Source organism: Nelumbo lutea, chromosome 5 (assembly GCF_056320005.1).
Source record: "Nelumbo lutea isolate HS-2025 chromosome 5, American lotus-T2T, whole genome shotgun sequence".
Lineage (NCBI taxonomy): Eukaryota > Viridiplantae > Streptophyta > Magnoliopsida > Proteales > Nelumbonaceae > Nelumbo > Nelumbo lutea.
Genome location: NC_142688.1, coordinates 28071784 through 28096562, shown reverse-complemented (window position 1 = coordinate 28096562; position 24779 = coordinate 28071784). Strand labels below are relative to the sequence as shown.

The following is a 24779-nucleotide window of genomic DNA, read 5'->3' as shown; positions in this document are numbered from 1 at the left end:
ACTTATTTAATTTAGTTACTCTATTTATTTTCTTAGTTTATTTAATTGATTTAATTAAATAGTTAATTCACTTAGTTGAGTTAATTTACTCATTTAGTTTAATTAACTTAATTTCTTTAATTGCTCTATTTACTTATTAGTTTACTTAATTAATTAGTTAATTAAATTAATTGCACGGTTTTAAAATAATTGTTTGGCCTAGGTGGTTGAACCATTCAGCCAAGGAACTAGTCAACTGCTCAATTCCTTTTTATACTTGTCTTGGAATTTTCTCCCTAAAACCTTGACTTGGTCAACAAATAATTGATTTTAGATAGTTGAACTGCTAAATTGTTCAACCCGATGAATGGTTGTTAGGTTATTTTTTATTTTTTATTTTTTACAATGTCATGGGCTGATTTGTTCAGATCGAATGACCTAATTGCTTACCTGAAAAGCGGTGGCCAAAGTGGTTTTGCTTTTGGGTAAGTTTTTAGAACATTATTTGATTGGCTTATTTTATTTATTTAGATTGATTAACTTTATTTATTTAATTTATTCAATTAATTCAGTTTATTTAAATAATTTATTTATTTTACTTATTCAATTGCTTAATTTATATAGTTGGCTTAATTTATTTAATTATCTTAATTAGTGTAATTTATTTATTTTACTTAATTAACTTTATTAAAGTAATATTTTCAAACTTTAGTCTTTACTATCTAAAATGGCCTTAACTTGAGCATTATGATTTATTATTTTATTTATTGTCAAACATATATGTCAACATTATCTCTAAATTCCTTTATTTATTATTTTTTTTTACGTTAAAGTGACAATTTCATTATAATTTGAGAGTGAAAGTGGTCATTTCATTTTTTTAAGGTCACGTGTTTTTTTTTCCAAAGTTCAAAGGTTATGGAAGAAAAAAAAATCCCAAATACAATTTAATTGCATCAGCATTGGATTAGGCTTTATATGGTTCGATGTAAATGCATCGTATTTGTAGCATTGCGTCTACAATGCATTGTAGCCTAGGGCATACATCATTTTTACTTGCGCAATGGATATAAGATTTGACTGAAGAAGCCAAGATTAAGGGGTGTTTGGTATAGTTTTCATTATTTGATAAATGGTGCTGTATCACCGTCAAATCATCATCTATCCATTATGTCCATTGGTATGAATAAATATTGATAAAAGTTGATTTATATGCCATGTGATGTTTCATTTTAAGGCTTTTCTTAATAAGTAAGCATTTATTCACTATTTCACTAATGTGGCGATTAATGGGACTTGGTAGTAGGGGTGATCATAGGCTAGGCCGGGTTTTGCACTTATAATAAGGGTTATAGTTTAGTTTTGAATCCGGTTCGATATGGGGTTTTGGGCCTGAAATATAAATTCTAAACCAAGTCTATACGGGCCCGGGCTAGGCCAGACCTAATTTTATGCCGATGTCAATTATATACAAAACATTACATATCCATATATTAAATGACATAACATGCATATAAACTTATTTTATATATTTTATAACATAAAAATATTATATATAATATAAATTATACATGTGATGTTATAATATTTATAAATAAAATATATAATATAATGTAAAGTAACATATATACATTATACACAAAATGTATAGGTTTAAATATATACCGCTGGGCCAAGAGTCCAAATCCAACCTTAAAATTTGTGGGCCTAAACACAAAATCCAAGCTTAAGCCGAAATTTCCGTACCGAATTTATAGAGGCCAGGCTGAAATGATCAGTCCTACTAAATACCAATTTATTATCAACAGATCTCAAAAATAAAACAGATTTACCGACCAATTTTTATCGATTTTAAATACAAATCAAGTAAAAACGTTTATTTAATAATAAAATCCTGCCAAACATATACTAATATAAAATCATTACGTGATCTTTTCGATTGAAAAGGACGATCCTGCCGAAGGTGTAACGAAATTTCCCCAACTGAAGCCAATCGTGTGTGATATGGCAACTGACAAAGCGCAAGTTTAAGACCGTATTCTTACTTCGTCGATGTGAGGTGTGCCTCATCCTTTTATTTTGGACGTGCAGTGGAACCCGCTGGCAGTTGAGTTTTCTTTCAGTTACTCCTTCCCGGGAAGAAGCCATTTATTACCATTACTCGCGAAAAGGATTTCTCCGGCTTGCAGTTTCAAAACCCTAGAAACAATGGCGACTGAATCGAAGCTCGAGCTTCGTGAGCTCGGAAAAACAGGCATGAAGCTCAGTTGCGTTGGCTTTGGTGCCTCACCTCTCGGCAATGTTTTCGGTCCCGTCTCCGGGGAGGACGCCATTGCTACTGTCCGTGAAGCGTTTCGTCTCGGCATCAATTTCTTCGACACTTCCCCGTATATTTCACCAATCCTACTAACATTTCCAATTTCTGCCATGGCCTTTCTCCTGAATTCTTCCCCTTCTGTTGTTGACGTTTCCTTTTTGGGTTATATCTTGTAGATACTACGGAGGGACGTTGTCGGAGAAGGTCCTAGGGAAGGCTCTTCAGGCTCTTGGAGTTCCTAGAAGTGACTACATTGTGTCCACGAAGTGTGGACGCTATGTGGAGGGGTTTGATTTTAGTGCAGAAAGAGTGACAAGAAGTATAGACGAGAGCTTGGAGAGGTTGAAGCTGGATTACGTGGACATACTGCAGTGCCATGATATCGAATTTGGGTCTCTCGATCAGGTGCTGATTGCTGAATTGTGAAATTCCTTTTCTTTATTATAATTAGGCTTTATTCGTTCCCGATTTTGTACGGACACGCTCAAATTGAATAGGCTGTCCTAGCAGATAGTAAACGAGACGATCCCTGCACTTCAGAAGCTGAAGGAAGCTGGAAAAATCCGATTCATTGGTATAACCGGACTTCCATTGGGGATTTTTACCTATGTGCTCGATCGAGTACCACCTGGTACTGTCGATGTGATCCTGTCATATTGCCACCACAGCATTAATGATTCCACTCTAGAGGATCTGCTCCCTTACTTGAAGAGCAAGGGTGTTGGTGTCATCAGTGCTTCTCCGCTTGCAATGGGACTTCTCACAGAGAATGGTCCTCCAGAGTGGCACCCAGCTTCGCCAGAACTTAAGGTCGTTTTTCTTTTTCTTTCTTTCTTTAAATTTCTCCTTTTTCCTCTATTCATCTTATAGACTTTATCTTCCTTCATTTGGGCTGCTTTTGTTTCTCTCTAAAATGGTAAAGTTTTTCTTGACTGAAATATTTCAATTATTATTTCTGCTCTTCTACAGAAAAGAATTTTGTTTTCTGCCCCCTTCCAATTTTTTTGATGTACACAGCAAGTAAAAAAAATTTCATTGTAAGAGACAAAAGTATTGCTCAAATATTTCAGCCTGAAAAATTCCCATCCGTTTTATATTGAAACAAACACAGCCTTAATGTAATTCATTATTTTGTAACAAGTTGGTCAGGCTGGAAATCCACATCATTATCATAAAAGAGCTTGTCCTCCATAACCTGAGCTCAAATTAGCAAAGCAGGGCGCTCTGTTAAGGATATCAATCCCTTTGAATAGTTGATACTTGAACTCATAATCCTTGCAAGAGTAGGTAAATAGTGAACTAATAGTTCTTTAGGTGTGGAGGATTTCTTTTCAGTTCAATGGACCTGTCAAGGAGACTCCCCAAATGGCTTTGTCCAGTAAATGCTTTCTCCAGTGTTTTATTGCTGAACTTTATGGTTCTGACATGCAATAGAAGTTGTTGGTTTTTTAGGTGCTCGAACATGAGAAAATAAGAACTTTTATTGTTGATGGATTTTATAAAAAGGCAATAAAAAGGTTCATTAATTAGGAAGGGGGGGAGGAACAAAGAAGAAAAAAAGATCTGAAGTGGAAAGACTAATCTCAGACATTGAGGGGGATTTAGAATTCAGTGGTAGAGGGGATAGGAGGAAGGGCCTAAAATGAGGAGATTATGGCCTTTTCATGGGTTTTTTTGCTATTTTGTCTCGATGAAAATTATTAGCTGGAATGTAAGAGGGTTAGGGAGTGCAAGAAAGAGAAGGGTGATCAAAGACCTACTCCGAAGGGAAAAACCCGATATTGTGCTGTTACAAGAATCCAAAATGATGGAATTAGATGGGAGATGGGTGAGGAGTTTTTGGAAGTCTAGAGGTTTAGGTTGGAGCTCATCTCCTTCTTGGGGAGCCTCGGGGGGGATCATAACACTGTGGAGGGAGGATGTGGTGAAAGTAGTGGAAGAATTGATAGGCATATTCTCAGTTTCCATTAAGTGTAAGAATGTAGAGAATGTGTGTGTATGGGTCTTAACCAATGTTTATGGCCCTAATTTCTATAGAGAGAGGAATGAGATGTGGGAGGAACTATATGCAATCAAGGGGCTATGGGATGGCCCTTGGTGCTTGGGCGGGGATTTTAATGTCATTAGATTCTCTGATGAAACCAGTAATCCCCAACAGGTAATTACAACAAGCATGAGGAAATTTAATGGTTTTATTGAAGAATGTGAACTGAAGGAAATACTTCTGCTGCAAGCCAGTTACACTTGGTCCAACCTTTAGGAAACTCCTTTGTGTTCGGAGTTGGATAGGTTCTTATTTAACCTTGCCTAGGAGAATAGTTTGGAAAACTTGGTTGTTAGAGCGTTACCCAGGGTCACCTCCGATCACTGTTCTATCTAGATAGGTACTGAGTTTTTTCCTATAGGACCCAAACCTTTTAGATTCGAAAATATGTGGCTTATCCATCCGGATTTTGTGAAAAAAGTGAAGGAATGGTGGGGTGAGGAGGAGAGGGGGGTAAGATGGAAGGGGATAAAGTTTCATAAGAAATTTAAAAGGTTGAGAGCCAAAATAAAAGAGTGGAATAGAGATCATTTTGGTAGAATTGAGGAGCAAAAATTGTGCCTAATCTCTCGAATAGAAAACTTGGATGTAAAGGAATCTCAAAATGGGTTGACCGAGGAGGACAGAGTGTTAAGGAGACAATTGAAAAAGGATTTGAAAGAAGTGTTACTAAGGGAAGAAATCAGTTGGAGACAAAAATCTAGACACAAGTGGATCAAGGAAGGCGATGGGAACACTAGATTTTTCCATGAGTTGGCAAATGGGAGACGAAGAAAGAATTTTGTGACCAAGCTAGAGTTAGGAGAGGAGGTGATTACCAACCAGGATGACATAGCCAAAAAATTTGTGGACCATTTCAAATCGATTTATAGAAGACCTTTGAGTGAGAGAGCAGTCGTGGAAGGGGTGGAATGGACAAGAATTGATGACGGAGTGGCAAGGTGGCTGGAAAGGGATTTTGAGGAAGAAGAGATTAAGAAATATGTCTTTCTAATGGATAGATCCAATGCTCCAGGTCCAGATGGCTTTACAATGGGTTTTTATTAAGACTGTTGGGAGGTGTTGAAAGAGGATTTAATTGAAGTCTTTAAGGAATTTGCAGACAATCACACTATAAGCCCTGGAATTAATGCCACCTTTTTGGCCTTGATACCTAAGAAGAATGATGCCAACCACCCAAAAGATTATAGGCCTTAGTCTGGTGACAAGCATCTATAAAATTCTGGCTATAGTGCTCTCGTTGAGGATCAAAACAGTCCTCCCTTCTATCATTAGTGAAACCCAAGGGGCCTTCATTCAAGGGCGACAAATAACAGATCAGATCTTAATTGCGAATGAGTGTGTGGAGGAAATGAAAAGGTCTAGTAAGAGAGGTTTCATTTGTAAATTGGATCTTGAAAAGGCCTATGATTTGGTGGATTGGAAGTTTCTATTAGAGGTTATACAAAACTGTGGGTTTGGGGACAAGTGGTGTAGTTGGATTTTTGGGTGTATCGGTACTTGTCACTACTCTATTATGGTAAGTGGTATGGTGAAGGACTTTTTTCCAGCTTGCAGGGGTGTCAGGCAAGGGGATCCACTCACCCTTCCTTTTTACCTTAGTAGCTGATGTGATGAGTAGGATCATTACTAAGGCTGATAGTGAAGATGCCATTAGGGGTTGGAGAATAGGGAGACACCAAGTCTCCGTCACCCACCTTCAGTTTGCAGATGACCTAATGATTTTTTGTGAAGGAGGTTTTAGCGAAAAGGTAGCAAACTTAAAGGAGCTAATCAAAGGATTTGAAAGTATTTCTAATTTGAGAATAAATTTGGAAAAGAGCTGCATAGCGGGTATAAATTTGGAGGTAGGGGAGGTCAAGGCTATTGTGGAGTGTCTTGAGTGTTCCACCTCTTCTTGGCCTATGTCTTATTTAGGGCTTCCTTTAGGGGCAAATCCTAAGGAGAGTAGATTTTGGACCCTAGTGATAGAAAAGTGTTAGAATTCAGGTCTGCCTTAGAGTTCTGCCTGTCTGAGATCAGTTATGTAGAAGAAGAAAGGTGAAAGAGAGAGAGAGAGATGAGAGAATTCTGGTTCGAACTGAAAGAGTCAACTTGACTTCTCCCAGTTGGCCAGGAAGTATTTATATTATTATTAAAACACAACTGAAAAGACCTATGTGCCCTTACTTAAGTTAAGAGCACTTGTTCCAACACAACATTACAGATCAGCAACATTAATCTAGGTATAAAGACAGAAACATTAAACATATACTCCCAGCTTGTTACATATGTAGTCCACTCTTCCCCGACTCAAGCCTTTTGTAAATAAGTCAGCCCACTGATTTCCTGTATTAACATGTGTAGTGTCTAGCTCTCCATTCAGCACCTTCTCCCTCACAAAGTGACAGTCAACCTCAATGTGCTTGGTTCTTTCATGAAACACTGGATTAGAGGAGATATGAACTGCAACTTGATTATCACAATAGAGCTTCATTGGAGTGTTAATATTGTACCCTACTTCCTGTAGAAGGTTCCTTAGCCACACTAATTCACAAGCGGTGTGCGCCATAGCCCTATATTCTGCTTCTGCATTGCTTCTTGCCACAACCGTCTGCTTCTTACTTTTCCATGTCACTAGGTTACCTCCCAGAAACGTGCAATAGCCTGTAGTAGACCGCCTATCAGACATAGAGCCGGCCCAAGCAGCATCAGAATACCCTTCTATTTCAAGTTTTCCCCCACTCTTGTATATCAGACCGCGACTCGGAGCCCCTTTTAGATACTTTACAATTCTCAGAACTGCATTCCAATGAGGAATCAGAGGTTTTTGCATGAACTGGCTTACCACACTAACCGCAAATGAGATGTCTGGTCTGGTAATAGTTAGGTAGTTCAGTTCGCCCACAAGTCGTCGGTAGTTGCCAGGGTCTTTAAATACTTCACCCATATCACTGCTTAGTTTGGTATTTGTGTCCATGGGTGTTTCAGCTGGTTTGGCACCCAACAAGCCTGTTTCTTCCAGCAAATCAAGCACATACTTCCTCTGGCACAGGTTAATACCATACTTGGGTCTCGCTACCTCTATCCCCAAGAAGTATTTCAGCTTACCCAGATCCTTTGTCTGAAAGTGATCTTGCAGATAAGTCTTCAGCCTGTCAATACCACCTCACTGAACCTACCAAACCATGCTCGAGGAGACTGTTTAAGCCCATATATAGCCTTCCTTAGTCTGCACACCTTACCATCCTCCCCCTGAGCAACAAACCCTGGAGGTTGCTCCATGTAGACCTCCTCGAGTAAGTCACCATGCAAAAAGGCATTCTTGATATCAAGTTGATATAGTGGCCACTCATACATGGCTGCAAGAGAGATCACAACACGAACTGACCCTATCTTAGCAACCGGTGAGAAGGTCTCTGTGTAGTCAATACCATAGGTTTGGGAGTACCCTTTTGCAACTAATCGCGTTTTCAGGCGTTCAACACTACCATCAAGCAGATACTTAACCGTATAAACCCATTTACAACCAACAACTTGCTTCCTAGGAGGAAGAGTAGTGAGGTCCCAAGTATGATTATTATGAAGGGCTGAGAGTTCTTCTTCCATGGCACAACACCACCCTGGAGAGGCAAGGGCTTCCTGGACATCTTTAGGAACAATAACTGATGATAACAGGGTAACAAACTAGCGATGGGAAGCGGAAAGGTGAGTAAGAGAAACATAATTAGAAATGGGATGAAGGGTGCAAGTACGTTTACCTTTCTGCAAAGCAATGGGTAGATCAAGCTCAGATGCTAGGTGCGGGTCTAGTGCTGGATCCGTCGACGGAGATGTAGTCGGAGGAGTAGTAGCTGGTGCGCGTGGGCGATGTGTATACACATGACGGATAGGTGGGCGTTCAACAGGTGGTGGCACCGGAGGCAAGGATTTGGTCACGACTGGAACAAAGGAAGGAATATCGACAACGGGAAGTGGAAGAGGAGGAGGTGATGAGGAGGAAGAAGCATCATCGGACCCCAAAAAGAACGGAGTAGACTCAAAGAAACTGACATCAGCACACACAAAGGATCGTTGAGAACCAGGATGGTGACACCTATACCCTTTCTGGGTCTGAGAATAGCCAAGGAAGATGCACTTGAGAGAACGGGCATCGAACTTGTCATTCCCGGGACCCAGATTATGAACGAAGCAGACACACCCAAAAACTCTCGGCGTAAGAGGGAACGAAAACAACGTGGGAAACAAGACCTGAAACGGAGAATGACCATCAAGGATGAACATGGGCATCCGATTAATCAGAAAGAAAGAGGTAAGCACTGCATCACTCCAAAAAGGTTTGGGAACATTCATGTGATGCATGAGGGATCTTGCTGTTTCAAGGAGATGGCAATTCTTTCTCTCAGCCACCCCGTTTTGTTGTGGGGCGTAGGTACACGAGGTCTGATGTATAATGTTGTGTTGGTCCAGGTATTCCTGAAATGATGAGGATAAATATTCACGGCCATTATCAGAACGAAAAACTTTGATGTGGGTACCAAATTGGTTACGAATCTCAGCATAAAATTTCTGATAAATGGTAAACAATTCACTTCTTTCTTTCATTAAATAGAGCCATGCCATCCTTGAAAAATTATCCACAAAAATGACAAAATATCTGTATCCATTATATGACATCACTTTATAAGGACCCCAAACATCTGAATGAACTAAAGAAAAAGGACTCGACACACGACTATCAACCCTAGAACTAAAGGGAACACGATGGTGTTTCCCAAATTGACACGACTCACAATCCAAAACAGAAAGCCGACTCAAGGACGGAACCAAGGACTTCAAGACTTTTAGTGACGGATGACCAAATCGACAGTGCCACTGGAGAGGAGAAAGAGATGACTGGAGAGCTGTTGAAGTTCTACCACCACCACCGTCAAGATAATACAGTCCACCTGTTTCATGCCCTCCACCAATCTTCATCCCCCTCTTGAGATCCTGGAAAACACACATAGAAGGATAAAAGGTAATGGAGCAGTTCAATGATTTGGTCAGCTTACTAACAGACATAAGGTTAAAAGGTAATTTAGGAACATACAGAACTGATGAGAGGGATACAGGATCTAGGTCAACATTACCAACACCACAGGTTGAGGATGTGGAACCATTAGCAAGGGTGACAAATTGTGATGTTGAGCAATGAGATAAGGAGGAAAACACACCTAGAGTTCCAGTCATGTGATCGGAGGCTCCAGAGTCAATGATCCAGGGATTGGGTGTAGATGCCAGACAAGCCATACCTGAGTAAGCAAAAGTCGCCGTGTTCTGCTGTGATTGGATAAACCTCTCATATTCATCACGGGGAACACTCACCATCTCCTTCATGGGACCATCTGTGGATGTAGGAGGCATCTGATCAGATGAATGATTCTCCTGTCTAAAGCTGGAACTTGAGTCACCGGTCACGGCATGATTGACCCAGGTTGAGGGAGGACCATGTATATCATAATAATAGTTGATGGTATGTCCATCCATACCACAATGAGTGCACTTCCTCGGGCCTGAGCTACATCCTCTACCACATGCTCCCCCTGAATCTCTGCCTCCAGTACGACCACCACCACGATTATGAGTAGACCCACCATTGCCACTTCGGCCATACACAGAACCACTACCACCACCACGGCCAGACTGAGCTCCCCTAGCTCCACCTCTAACACTACAGCCTCTCAATGCAGCAAAGGCAGATCTATCTGAGATATTAGAGTTCTCAGTAGATCCGATAGAAATCCTCCGGAGTCGAGCAAATACCTCTTCTAGGGGAGGAAGAGCTGATCCTCCTAATATCTGAGCCCGTACTGGTTCATATTCAGGCTTTAATCCCACCAAAAATCTAGTCACATCAAGCTGCTCTCTCTGTTGTTGCTGAATCTTGACATCAGAAGTGAGAGGATGATAGACATTCAATTCATTACGTATGTTCCTCATGTTGGCATAGTACACCTCAAGACTCTGATTGCCCTGTTGCAGGTTAAAGTACTCTTGATAAAGCTGATAAACTCTGGTTGTATTGTCCTGCCCCGAATACAATTTCTTCGCATGGTTCCACACATCTTTGGCAGTATCAAGAAACATGAAGTTCACACTAATCTTGGGTTCCATATTGTTCCACAACCATGTGATGATCTGAGCGTCCTCTTGCTCCCAGTCTTCATACTTGTGAGAGTTAGAGGAGGGTTTCTCCTCTCTGGTGTGTTTTACCTTCTTCTTTGCCTTTAGAAAGACTTCAATGGATTTAGCCCAAGGCACATAACTCTATCCATTTAATTTAATGGAGGTCATCTGAACATTCAGGTAGTCTGTAGGCACCATCACACTAGGTTTATAATCATTATTATCTCCCATTATATTATCACCGATTCTGCACACTTGCTGAATTCTATTATCACTGAGATCTGCACACTACACACCACTAGGTCACACCTGTCACACTAATTGCAGCACTTATTGTTGCTAGAATATGTGTTCTTTACACCACAAACCCTAGATCACACCTGCCACACTGATTTCAGCACTTGTTGTTGCTGAAAAGTGTGCTCACACCACAAACCCTACTCCTACAACTACCTGAAATCTCACCACTATATGATCATATCTCTTCCTTCAAAAATGCACAAAGAAACCAGCGTAAACCCTAACACATTACTGTCCGAAACCCTAGCATATGGTCTGAAACACACATCCTATTTAATCCATAACAGATATCATGCACTGAAATCTCTTACCTTATCACTGAAGTAACACCCATACGAGTAGGAAATTAGTCCACACACGACAACCACTGCACACACAACAGCCACACACGACAGCCACTGCACACACAGTTCGGCCCTCTATTCTTCCTCTACTAGGAGAGGGCGATCTCAGAAATCATAGCAACCGACCACATACAACCTGACTGGAGGCATAGAAACCTCCAAGGGAAGAGGGCGATCACTCCTTTTCAGCCCTTTCCCTTATCTCCAATCGAACACAGAAAAAAAAAGAAGGAAAAAACCCTAGGTAGGGTGTGCAGAGAATAGAAACCTAGGCAAGTAGAAATCTAGGCAGATTCAAGTTGCTCTGATACCATGTTAGAATTCAGGTCTGCCTTAGAATTCTGCCTGTCTGAGATCAGTTATGTAGAAGAAGAAAGGTGAAAGAGAGAGAGAAAGAGAGAAGAGAGAATTCTGGTTCGAACTGAAAGAGTCAACTTGACTTCTCCCAGTCGGCTAGGAAGTATTTATATTATTATTAAAACATAACTGAAAAGACCTATGTGCCCTTACTTAAGTTAAGAGCACTTGTTCCAACACAACATTATAGATCAACAACATTAATCTAGGTATAAAGACAGAAATACCCCTACGCTAACAAAAAGTTTGAGAAGAGGTTAGCCTCATGGAAGAGGAATTATATCTCTTTAGGTGGGAGAATTACCCTAATAAGAGCTACCTTGGCTAACTTACCTACCTATTTTTTGTCTGTTTTTAGGATACCAGTTAGGGAAGCTAGGAAACTAGAGAAGTTGATGAGAGATTTCTTATGGGAGTCGGGACAATAAAAAAATGATCACTTGGTTAATTGGGAAATTGTGTGCAGAAGTAAAGAAGAGGGGGGTTTGGGACTTGGGAGGGTAACTAGAAAAAATCAAGCTCTGTTAGGGAAATGGTTGTGGCGATGGCCATTGGAAAGAGAGATTGTGGCATGAGGTGGTGGGAAGAATTCATGGGAGGTCAGAGAATGAATGGGATGCTGGTGTATCAAGGCAAACTAACCTAGCAGCACCTTGGAAGGCCATTCACAACACCCTTCCTCAATTCCTCAATTTTATCAGGTATGAAGTTTGTTCTAGAAACTTTGTCCATTTCTGGGAGGATATTTGGGTAGGAGACACCTTTAAGGGATTTGTTCCCTTCGCTATTTCCTGTTTCTTTGTACAAAAAAGAGGTGGTCTCAAAATTTGTCTCACCTTTGGGAACACCCTTAGATCCTACTTGGGATTTTGGGTTTCATAGAGGACTTAGGGATGATGAAATTGAATCTCTTTCTGTTTTGCTTGGTTGTCTTAATCAGGTTTGTTTGGATCCCTCCAAGCCAGATAAGAGAGTATGGACTCTTAGACCCAATGGAACCTTCACTTGTGCTTCTTTCTTCAAGTCCATCTCTCAACTTTCTACTCACCAACCCTTTCCATCAAAAGAAATTTGGTGCAGGCCAGTTCCCCAAAAGAGAAGACCTTTCCTCTGTATTTCTCCTAATTGGTGTATCCTCTGTAGAGCTCACGGTGAGGATTGTTACCACCTATTAATATCTTGTCCCTTTTCTGCAGACCTTTGGGCTTGGCTACTTTCGTTGTTTGGGAGTAGTTGGAGTCTACCAGCAGAAGTTCACATGCTCTTCAACCATTTTACCTTTTATTGGTCTACAACAATAGGGAGAATTATGTGGAGATGTGCTCGTGCTGCTTTGATTTGGACTCTTTGGGAAGAAAGGAATATTAGAATTTTTCAAGAAAAGGAAAGGAGCAGTCAGGAATTGAAAGGCTATGTGTTAAATAGGGCAATACCTTGGCTGAAGACCTTGGAAATCTTTCATCAATTCTCCTTTAATGACCTTTGGAGAAATTGGTTAGCAGTAGCGAGGTGTTCATCTCTAAAGGACAAATCAATTACAAGCTGGTCTCCTCCATCCGAAGGCTCACTAAAGTTGAGCTTTGATGGAAGTAGCATGGGTAATCCATGATTATTCGGATTGGGGGGTGCTTTGAGAAATGAGAAGGGAGAGATTTTGTTGCTCTACTCAGGTCCCTTGGGAATTGGGGACTCCATTAGGGCAGAACTTTTAGCTGCTGTACAAGGGGTGCAATTTGCAAACCAGCTGGGGGTACAACACCTAACAATCGAGGGGGATTCCAAAGTGGTGGTGGGTTGGTTGAAAAATCCTGAAGAGGCTATGTGGTGTTACAAGAATGAAATGAAGAAATTTAGTTGGATGACAAGGAATATGTTGGTCACTGTACAGTGGGTGGGGAGATCAGCAAATACTTTGTCAGATGTGTTAGCTAAGCAAGGGGTAAATAGGGAAGAATTGTTTTTGGCTCAGTTGTGATTCTTGCTTTTCTTTCCTAGTTTACTTGTAAGATTCAAGAAGGGGCTGCAGCTCGCGCCTCTCCCTGGGATGTTGTATAAACTCACTCTAAATCTGCTTCTGAATTAATAAGTTCATTATCATTCATAAAAAAAAAAAAAGGTTCATTACCCAATGTTGGTCCCAGCTATCTGGGGCCTTGGGAGGTGTGGACTGGATATAGTCATATAGACCTAACTGTTGACTTTTCCCCTTTTGTGTACAATGTGGCTACTCTCACAATTGAACCTGTTTTCTCATGCTTGTCAGCCAGGGTTTTTTAGCATCAAGCTCAGACACAATGGGGAATGATTATTGCACAAAAAAGGAACGCCTGATAATTCCTGTACAATGCATTCTTAATCATCCCTGCTAGACCCAGGCCAATGGATGGAATTACTTAACATGCATTAGGGTCTGTAAAAATATGATCAGGGGTTTTCATAATTTGGGTGTTTGATGATCTAAGCATTTCTGGTCAAGATTCTTAGTGCCTCTTCATCTATAAGGTTCCATTTCTTAAATCATATTTGGTTCTGGTGAGAGAGAATTAGAAGCACATTAAGATGTAGCTATTAAATAATTTTGAATATGATATTCAGATGAGAATGAGGATCACTAAAGGTGGGTAAATCCATATAGCGGAAGAGATTTTATCATTCCAAGAAGGATTTTAAAGTTAAAATACTGATGGAAAAGTGCATTATGGGTTTAGCCATTTAGTGTATTTGAAATTTTGAATATATTTTATTCTTAGATACCTAGAAAGTTCTCATTTTTGCTGATAGATGCCGGCATATAATGGTCCATTGGCCATGTATTGCATACAAAAGACGAGTTCGGAGGCTTTTGTGTAGATCATATAATTCCTAGGTGGACTCTGTTGCTACAAAGATAATCTGATTAGACAGTACTATTCTAAAAAAAAAAAAAAGATTACAGTACTTGTCAGATCTCTCTCTCTCTCTCCCTCCTGAAGGATGTTGAAGTTAAATTTTGTCAGGTGCTTTGTAGAGAACCCAGGATCCATGGTTCAAAGTATCGATACTCTCAATATGCAAAACTTACTTTCAAGAGTTTTGATGAGCTCAAATTATTATTTTTTTTAATGTTTTGTTCTGATATTTTGACAAGCCACCTGTCGCATCCAATATTAATATATTTTTTTTGATGAATAAATAAGATTTTATTAAAGAGAGATTGAGATGATAAGTCAATACAGGCTGCCCATGGAGAGGCACAAGCTGGTACCTCTCCTAAACGACAAAACAGTATTGCATCAAACTAAAATGCAAAAATTATAGAGCTGCCCAAAATAATTGTTCCCTTGAGGTCCCTCGCTTAGCTAACCCATCCGCTATGGCATTAGCTGTTTTGCCCACCCATTGTGAAGTAACAGTCATGTTCCTTGAAAACCAATTAGCTTTCCTCAAAAAGTCCCTGTAGCACCAAATAACTGAACCTGGATTTGTCAGCCATCCCACAACAACTTTGGAATTTCCTTCAATAAGCAGATTCTAAACTCCTAACTGGTCTTCAATCTGAATACCTTGTACAACCGCTAAAAGCTCAACTCTATTAGAATCTCCTATACCCACAGGGCCTAAGAACAAGACTAAAATGTTGCTGTCTTTATCTATCAGCACCCCTCCTATCCTTGAAGGACCTGGGTTGCCTTGGCTGCTACCATAAAATTCAACTTTACCCAACCTTTAGAAGGAGGCACCCACACTGTTGGTATCCTGTTCTTCCTGGTATGACTGTTAGCCCTAGCCAGTTCCTCCAGATATCATCAAAAGAGAAGGTGTGAAAGAAATCCAAAGATCTCAACCAATGGATTGCCCTAGCCAAAATACATTCCTTTACAGGCTGAATATTTCTCTCCTCTTGGAATAGCCCCGTATTTCTTCCCAAATTGTCCACAAAGCAGCTGCTCTGATGCATCTCCACATTGTTCTACCTTTTTTTGTGGGCCACACAAAGAAGGAATGGTCAAAAAGCTGACCTACAACTGTGGTCAGATTCCACCTGCACCCAAACAAGGCAAAGATCCAACCCCAAATAGTATCAGAAAAAGAACAGGGTAAAAGTAAGTGGGAGTAGTCCTCACCACTAGCCTTGCAAAGTACACACCAGTTTGGAGGCCTTTTCTTCTGCAAGCAGTCCAAGGTTTTGATCTTTCTATATAACACCTCCTAGCAGAAAATAATAATTTGAGGTGGAATAGGTCTAGACCAGATCTCCTTAGCCGGAAAACCCAACTGTTGCGGGGAGGAGTAAAGGGACTTAAAAAAGGAGGCACACGCGAAGTAACCTTTTGGATGAGGGGACCATAATCTCACATCAGATCTGAGGGGGTCCCGAAAAACACTTCCAAGTAGTGACAGAAGGTTTGAAACATAGGAGAGTTCATGATCCCTCAAGCCCCTAAGAAACCCAAAGTCCCAATTAAAGAGGATGGTGAAATAGGTGTTGGAAGAAATGAGAGAGAGCTTTTTCCTTGTAGAGAGAAAGGGAATAGAGAGATGGAAAAATATCTTTAAGAGCAAAACTACCCACCCAAATGTCTTTTCAAAACAAAACAGAATTACTAGAGCTGATATCATACCTGACAAAATTGAGGAATTGAGGGAGGACACTCTGAATTGCTTTCCACGGAGTTGCCAATGTAGCTTGACATGATACACCAACATCCCATCCATTTCCCAATCTGCCATGTATACTAGCTATCACCTCATGCCACAGCCTCTCCCTTTCTATAGGCCATCTCCACAACCATTTCCCTAAAAGAGCTTTATTCTTTAGAACTAAATTCCCTAAACCAATCCCACCCTCCTTTTTCCTCCTACAAACTATTCCCTAATTTATTAGATGATCCTTTTTTGCTCCCCTGGCTCCCAAAGAAAGTTTCTCATTAGTCTTTCCAACTTCTTAGCCTCCCTAATAGGAATCCTAAAAATAGAGAAGTAATAAATTGGCAAGTTTGCTAGGGAGGCTCTCAGTAAGGTTACTCTACCCCCTAATGAGATATACTTCTTTTTCCAAAAAGCTAATCTTTTCTCAAACTTTTCCAGAACTGGTGTCCAAAAATTGCTCTCCTTGGGGTTGGCTCCTAGAGGGAGACCTAAATATTGTAAGGGCCATGGAAAAATGGGACAACCTAGAGACAACCACAAACTCAATAGCCCTTTCATCCATATTCACACCCACTACACAACTCTTGTCCATGTTTATTTTTAGATTGGAGACTCTCTCAAAGTGCTTTATCAGAGATTTGGGGTTCCTCACTTTTCTCCTATCACCCCCTTCACAAAAGATTATTATGTCATTAGCAAACTGTAGGTTGGTCACCTTGATATTGTTCCTTCCTATCCTCCGACCTCTCACTACTTCTTCCCTATCTGCCATAGAGATCAATCTGCTGAACACATCTGCAACTAGGGTGAAGAGAAAAGGGGTGTATCAACCACCCCAAGATATGATACGATGCACTTGATACAGAGTGTATTGTATCGATATACTTTGAACCTTGCCAAGAACATCAAGAATAGGAGGCACTTATAGGGATGCTTTAGAGATATTGTGTTGGCATCAAAGGAATAAGATTCTTTGTAGTCTCATGGGTACTGCTTAGGGGTGCTCATGGTTCGGTTAATCGAACTGTTGTCCTATTTTTCAAACCGAACTGGTAGTATTGGGTTTCGGAAAACCGGTAACTAAAACCGAACTGGAGCTGATCAGTTCAGTTCATTGGTTTTTTGGTTTTTTTTTTTATAATATATATTATAAATAAATATATAAATCTGTAATAAAAATTGAAATACATATAAAATACTATATTATAAATAATAAATAATATATTTTATATTATAAATATATTATATATATATTTATATAATGCATATACATTCATTTATAATATATTAGATAATATAAAATATATATGAAAAATATATATAATACACACACACACATATATATAGCGGTCAGCTCGGTTAACTGCTGTTTTTTTTTTTTTTTTTTTTTTTTTGGATACAGAAACTGAATCAGTACCTTCGGTTATTCGGAAGTACCAAACCAACCAGTTTGGTTAACCGGAATTTTTGGTTCAGTTTTTCATGATCACCCCTAGTACTTCTCATGGAGATTGAAGGTGACAGGTGGTTATTGGCACATTCAAGTGTGGGTGTGATGGCCCTTGGATATTCCAAGACTATGTTAGGAAGGAGAGATCTCTGGCTTCTAGAATGAACGATAATGTGAACTTTCTAGCAAAGAGGATGGCCAGAAAACGTCTGCAGAGAACCGAACATCTTACTTTATTGAGAAGCTTGTGCTTTGAATCTGGTTTCCTTGGTAATCCAGATGAGTGCACTATTGTTTTTACTTTCTATTTACATTAATAAAGCTCTTTGATCTTGTTATCAATAAGGAAAAAAGCATTAAATATGTGGTTGTTGTTCATAGAAGGAAATTTTCACCTGTATGTAATGAGATTTTTCTTTTGTCTTGTGAGTTGTGAGTGAATGATGATACATTTTGGGCTTAATAGTCCATGCTATATACTGGTGACCACTATCCAGGGGTATGTGACTTGAATGATTCTAGTTTTACTTCTGTACAGAAACTGGATTGTAATACATGTAGAAATTGGTTCGCTGGTGTGGTTGGAGTACCCATGGCTTCAAGTTGGAGTACCTCAATAATAATCAAGTGTGATTCTGGTTGTGCATGTGTTCTGTTTTTGGGCAACCCACTTCAAACACTAAGCTGTTGTACAGATGACAACTGAATAGCCTGGGCAATCTATTTGGATCTTTTCTTCCTTTCATTTGTTTCTGTTGCTATTGGCTGGGGTAAGGTGGATTTGGTATGTAACACCTCAACCTCATTAATTGAGTCTGGTTTGGGTTGAACTTTCACACAGAATCAACGAACCTGACCTGACCAATCAATTCACTCTATGGAACTAAATGGGATCTTTCTCTGGTAGGGGGGGGGGGGCTGAAATGAGTCGTCCAGATTAAATGTAGTTAAATCTGAATTTTATCTGAGGTTCATTGGATCTGAAAGATCTCAAACCCAAATTTGAATCAGATAGGATTTTGGCTGGACTTTACTTGGATTTAGAGGTATATTACCTTTTCAAATGAAATCAAATATGTCATTTGAAGGTCTGGGGCATTCTTATAGATTGTGGGATGGATGAAGTGATATGGATTCAGGTTGGATCTAGTTGCATCAGAATTTTATCCAAGGTTCATTAGTTCTGAAGATCTTAGATATGGTATTAATCAGATTGGAAATGGGGCAAACTTGGGTCAGATTCAGATATATTGCATCCTTAAGCAAAATTGAATTGAAGTCATTTGAGGGTCTTGGACCTACAACCTTTTTATATACAATAGTCTATTTAGTTCATCTACTAAGCATATGTTGATATCTCAACATACAAAATGCAATGGATATCTTTTGAGTTATACATCATTAAAGTAAAAAATATGTTTCTATTTACAAATAGGTGTAGACAGGAAAAGTGATTAAAAAAAAGATGTATACAGGAACAGAGTGCTCGGAAATTGATAGACAGGAGAAATTCTTGCTAACTAAATTTGTGATGGGCTGAAATGGAGAACAAGCAATGGAATTTGTAGATTATAGAGGAAAGTGAGTTGTAGTTGCTAGAAATTGGTATGCAGACTGGAACTGGAACTAGTCTTGGTACCAATAATCCCACCCTAAAATGTTTACTACACAACTTAGTGAGGTATTGTACATCATTTAACAATTGGTGCCATGTAGTGTGTTGGTAATGCAGACATGTTTTTTATTCAAAGTTCAAAGAGTGGTCAATTGAGATTTCTAATTAGGTTTTACTTGTTCATGTCTAAGATAAGGGTTCTATAAGTGGATTTTTGAAATTTCTCAAAGCTTAATTCATTACTTTCAAGGTGATCATTTTTACTAGGATTTCTTATTTAAATAATGGAAAAAGCTATAAAACTAAAGAATTTTGTTTCGTTTAGAATTCTTATTTAGTTTCTACAACTAAAGATTTCCATTGTATGAGAATGTGTTTTGAGAATGTTTAGAGAAAGTCCTTAATACCACTTTGTACTAGTTCCCAAAATTGATAAGGATGGGGCTGGTCCAAAGGCTCAAAATACGTTTCTATTCTTCCATAAGTAAGTGAATGGTTAAGAATTGATTTAAGATGATTATGGTATGTTTAGATAAGACATTGGTGGGTTTAGAATGGAGAAAAACTGTAGTTTTGGAGGTGCAACCTTTAGTTATGGGAGAAAACTGGTTACAGGTGCAACTTTTAGCAGCACAAGGTCTATGTGAATTAGCTCTATAAGCTATAATATACAACATGGAGAAGCACATGGTGCCTATGGTCAAAGAACATGAGTAGAAAAGTAAGAAGAGAAAAAGGGAGGTGGGGCATTGGGAATATCATAACTAGGGGTGCTCACAGTTCGGTTAACCGAACCGTGGAGTAATTTTCTAGACCGAACCGATATGTTCGGTTTTTACATTTAATCAAACAGAAACCGAACAAATGCAACCGGTTAATTGCGGTTTGGTTTATCGGTTTTTTATGCCCTTAAAATTAAAAAAAAAGGAAAAACACAACCGAAGAGAACTAGGATCACCACTTAGCCGGTGTCGCCGAGATGCAGTAGAGCCTCTAACCCACAGCTGAGTCTCTAGTGTCGCTGAAGTAGGAGGGATCGCCAGTGTCAAAGGCCGTCGGTAAATCAGTCGGAGGGCGGAGCGTCGAAGGCCAGAACCTAGAACTGGGAGAGTGGGAGTCTGAAAGAGTGAGTTTGAGAGGTGAGAGAGAGAGAGAGAGTTCGAGAGTTCGAGAGAGAGAGAGTCTAAGAGGTGAGAGAGAGAGCTCAAAAAGATACTGAGAGGCGAGAGAGAGAGCTTTGTGAGAGAGAGAGAGAGAGGGAGTATAAGGGAGAGAGAGGGAAAGAAAGGGATGCGTGGCGGGTGTTAGACGATTCAAACCGTCAGTCGTCAAACAAGCTATTCGCCAGTCTGGCGAACCTGAAAATCTCAGACTCTTAGTTTGACAATCTGAACATTAGATTTTTAAAAAATAAAATAATATATATCGGCCGGTTCAGTTAACTACCTGTTTTTTTGAATGGTTAATCTAAACCGAACCGAAACTGTCAGTTGAAAACATCGAACCGAAACCAAACCGATCGGTTTGGTTAACCGTTTTTTCGGTTTGGTTTCAGTCGGTTCAGTTTTTTGGTTTATATATATATATATATCGGCCGGTTCAGTTAACTGCCTGTTTTTTTAAATGGTTAATCGAAACCGAACCGAAACTGTCGGTTGAAAACATCGAACTGAAACCGAACCGATCGGTTTGGTTTCGGTCGGTTCGGTTTTTCGGTTTTTTTTGCTCACCCCTAATCATAACTCACAAGGAACAACATGACAACTTCAAAGTGGCTGTTCTCAGATCACCTTTACAACAAATAGCAAGTTTACTTTTACTAAAATTAGTGAGTTTCTAGCATATTGTGACCTAGCACTGCAACCACCTGGCACTCCTAATAAACTTCCTTTATGGACTATTATCTATTGGCCCTAATGCTATGGGCCCCATGATGAAAACTTTTGATTTCAGATGAACTTCTGTAAATTGCAATAGCCCTTTGTCCTTTTCCCCCCTTTTGACCTGCATCTTCAATCAAGAACATGTTTAGAAAATAACTATAGTAAGACAAGGATTCTGGAGTGGATGATTGGCAAGATTAGAAAGTAAATAATTAGAAATGAGTGCGTCCGAGATAGCGTAGGAGTAGCCTCAGTAGGTAACAAGATTAGGTAAAGTCAATTGAGATGGTGTGGCCATGTTCACAGATGACTAATGACTGCACCATTAATCAAGAGTGACTCAGTGTAAGCTGAAGGTTCTAAAAGAGCCAGGGGGAAGACCAAAGAAAGGTGGATTGAAGTTACCGATCAAAGGAAGAAATGGACTAAGTTGTGGAACATGATTCTTGTAGCCAACCCCAAACAATTGGGAATAAGGCTAAGTTGAGTTAAGCATCTAAACGTATGCATACTCACATAGTAGTTCCAGATCCAATTATAATTGTACAACTCATATGCTATCTGAAACAACTGATCTATAATAAGTTAATAACTGTCAGATGTGACTTGAAAGGAGGAAATTTATTGGGTCCACATCATGGTCTGGACTTTGGACTATTGGTAAGACTGTTTTACTTCCAGTGGTTAGGACAGTTGGTGGCTTTAGTTGGTATGATGTTCATAGAAATTAATTTTGGCTGCTCTTAACTGGCATGATCAATTCACTCACCAAGGGAACATCATTTAATTATTTAATATCCAGACTTTTTTCTCTGACAGATGAAGAATTCATTAATTATCAAGAAAAAACAACAAATAGGAAGGGGAAAGAAAAAAGAGGAACCACAAGAACAGATAGATATTCTGCACTTGCTGCTATAAAAGATAAAATGTTCCATATATTTAACCCTACTGATGTATAATGAATAGAAGAACTTTTTATTATGAACGTCACATGGCATAAACATTGGCATGATGGCTTTACAGAAAGTTGAATACATGTATATTTTGCTCAAGAGTATGGTGTCTGATATAGAACATGAAACTACTTAAATTATGAATTGAAAGAGAACCAGAAATGCTAATAATTTCTTTGACTGATAAAATTGTTATCTTAACATTTGATGTTTTCTGAAATATTCTTCAATTATTCAATCACTTTTTGTGTCCTCTAAGCAGCTGATAATTTTTGGGATTGATCTCTTGATTCTGATGTGTTTTAACCCCAACCCTGTCTGTTCTATTTTAATCACAGTCTGCATGCCGGGCTGCAGCAGCTCATTGTAAGGGAAAGGGAAAAAGCATTTCAAAGATTGCTATGCAATACAGCTTGATAAATAAAGAAATTTCATCTGTTCTTGTTGGCATGAACTCTGTTAGTCAGGTTAGTGTTCTTCATATGCTGTAACTATCTAGTTTTCATGAATGGATAGCTAAATTTTTGCTCTTACTAAAATTCATATTTGTTTGTATTCTGGTAGATTTCATTATCATCTCTCAACCAATATTGTTTGATTAATGCAACCAAGGTGCTTTGAATTAGAAATTGCAGAAAAGATGCTCTACAAACTTTTTCGTTTCTTTTTGTTGAACCATGAAACCTGAAAACACATCCTGGAAGTGCTTGTTTCACTTTCACCAGGAGAAAATTTTCATTCACTACAAAATGTAGTTTTCAAGCAAGACAGGTGGTTTTTGTTTTTGAACCATCTACATTTTTGGTCCCAGAACAACAAACATCCCCATCCAAATGAGAAATAAAAAGGAAAAAAAGGAAAACTTCTTTCTATTTGCAAAGCCATGAAAAATAGAAGACTGAACATGTATCGAATAAAAAGCCCCTGTTCTCTCTTCTTTTACAAATTTATTTCTCAAATCAATACTCCTTTAAATATCTTTATACTAATATGTATAATATGTTGAATGATACCCTGTTCACTTGCAAGTGTGCAAGCGAGACCTTGTGATTGGTTATTAAATGGGCCTCACCCCTGCATGGAGGGGGTATTTGTCCAATTATAATTGTAATTGTTGCACTCGTACACTTGCCCAAATCACTTTGCCACTCAATCTTCTGTTTGTCATGTTCCACATGACAATGAAGTTACAGTAAATGACATCTATGCCGTAGCATATTCAACAGATAGATAAGAACTATCAGATATTGAATGCCCTGTAATTGCAGCACTTTAAGCTAGGAAGGTCTATGCTCCATCATAAACAGGAATAGCAAGGAATAGTTTTTTTTTTTTTTTTTTTTCCCTTGAACCATGAAAATACCAGTAAACAATTAGCCTTCCCATAATCAGGTCAAGGAAAACGTTGCTGCTGCAATGGAACTTGCTACTGCTGGAAAGGGTGAGGAAACCCTTGGAGAGATTGAAGCTATTCTACAACCTGTGAAGAATCAGACATGGCCGAGTGGTATTCAGAAAAGCTAGTACATGTTGAAGCAACACTGTTGGAGGGCATCTCTGCTTTCAAGTTTCAACTACGTAACCTCCAAAGACTATCTATTTGAACGTGATTAGTCATATGTCTGCCAAGTAGTAGAATTCATCTCAAGTGAAGTTGTGGATTCTTTTCTTATGGAGCTAAATCAAATAAATTTGAGCCATTCTACGAAGGTGGCGCACCGTCTTTTCGCAAGTAGTAGAATTGCATTACAATTTATACTTTATAGTCTAAGCAAAATTTACTGTGTCAGGAGCCAGTTTGTTAAGTGTGCAGAGTAGTCCAAAAGCACCAGTATCCATAGCCTAACTGCTTTTGCTGGGGCATCCCTTCAAGACCGACGTCGTACATGGACATGGGCAACCCATCAGAAGAAAGGATGCATTCCAATACGTAGGTAGCTGGTAGTGTTAAGGATTCCCTTACCAAACGCACAAGCGCAGCACAATGCCACAAAACGAGGCATCGCAATAAGGGCCTCAATTAGGGGTATCAATAGAGTCGGGAAAGTTTCTTCCAACAAAATTTTTGATCAATATTCCTTTGTGGCCAGCCTCCCTCGTGCAGGTTACCTCCCAGGTGCTGAATAAGTAATCCCCTAATGAGATTCGAAGTTCTGAAAAGACGTCAACTTAGGGGCTTAATTCTGTCGATTACCAATTCTGCTCCAGCGTAAAGTTGGACCCATACGATGTTCTATTTGACCTCTTCTTTTCTTTTTATTTAACATTTTTTTGGGGGTTGCTTAGATCTATATTTCCTTTCTAAACATTTCTTGTGATCTTCCTTTTCTGGTTGTGATTGGATTTAGATTTTCCTTTTATAGACTAGAATTCTATCCACCCCCCAAATTCCCAGTGAATTGAAATTCAGACTAAAAAACTATGATCCAATTGCAAGCTTCTCGCCTTTAATCACCCATCACTACGGGTGTCAATTGGACTGGATTTGGTCCAATCCGATCCAGTCCAATGTGAGTCCATTATAAATAGACCAGATCCAATCCAATCCAGTGAATGTTTTGGACCAGTTGTCAATTGGATTGGATTTGGTCCAATCCGATCCAGTCCAATGTGAGTCCATTATAAATAGACCAGATCCTATCCAATCCAGTGAATGTTTTGGACCAGTCCAATTCAATGTCTGGATTGTCCGATCTGTTCAAAATCATTTTGATTTAGATTGGTTTCAACCCAAACCCGGTCCATTGACACATATACT

The 24779-nt window shown here is 39.2% G+C and overlaps 1 protein-coding gene across 1 annotated transcript; it reads left to right on the top strand.

Moving 5' to 3' along the window:
* Window positions 1–1889: 1889 nt before the first annotated feature.
* Window positions 1890–23810, top strand: LOC148851271 (NAD(P)-linked oxidoreductase superfamily protein). The gene is made up of 5 exons (XM_088943320.1): window positions 1890–2366; window positions 2473–2701; window positions 2807–3106; window positions 22360–22488; window positions 23414–23810. Exons 1-5 carry the CDS (start codon window positions 2188–2190, stop codon window positions 23543–23545), a joined length of 969 nt encoding a protein of 322 aa, XP_088799446.1. The 5' UTR covers window positions 1890–2187; the 3' UTR covers window positions 23546–23810.
* The last annotated feature ends 969 nt before the right edge of the window (window positions 23811–24779 follow it).

Bases quoted from the DNA above. Each gene is read 5' to 3' on its own strand.
- LOC148851271 (XM_088943320.1), top strand. From the start codon at position 2,188: ATGGCGACTGAATCGAAGCTCGAGCTTCGTGAGCTCGGAAAAACAGGC. The intron at 2,702-2,806 runs GTGCTGATTGCT...CTGTCCTAGCAG, and splicing joins AATTTGGGTCTCTCGATCAG to ATAGTAAACGAGACGATCCC. The intron at 3,107-22,359 runs GTCGTTTTTCTT...TTTTAATCACAG, and splicing joins CAGCTTCGCCAGAACTTAAG to TCTGCATGCCGGGCTGCAGC.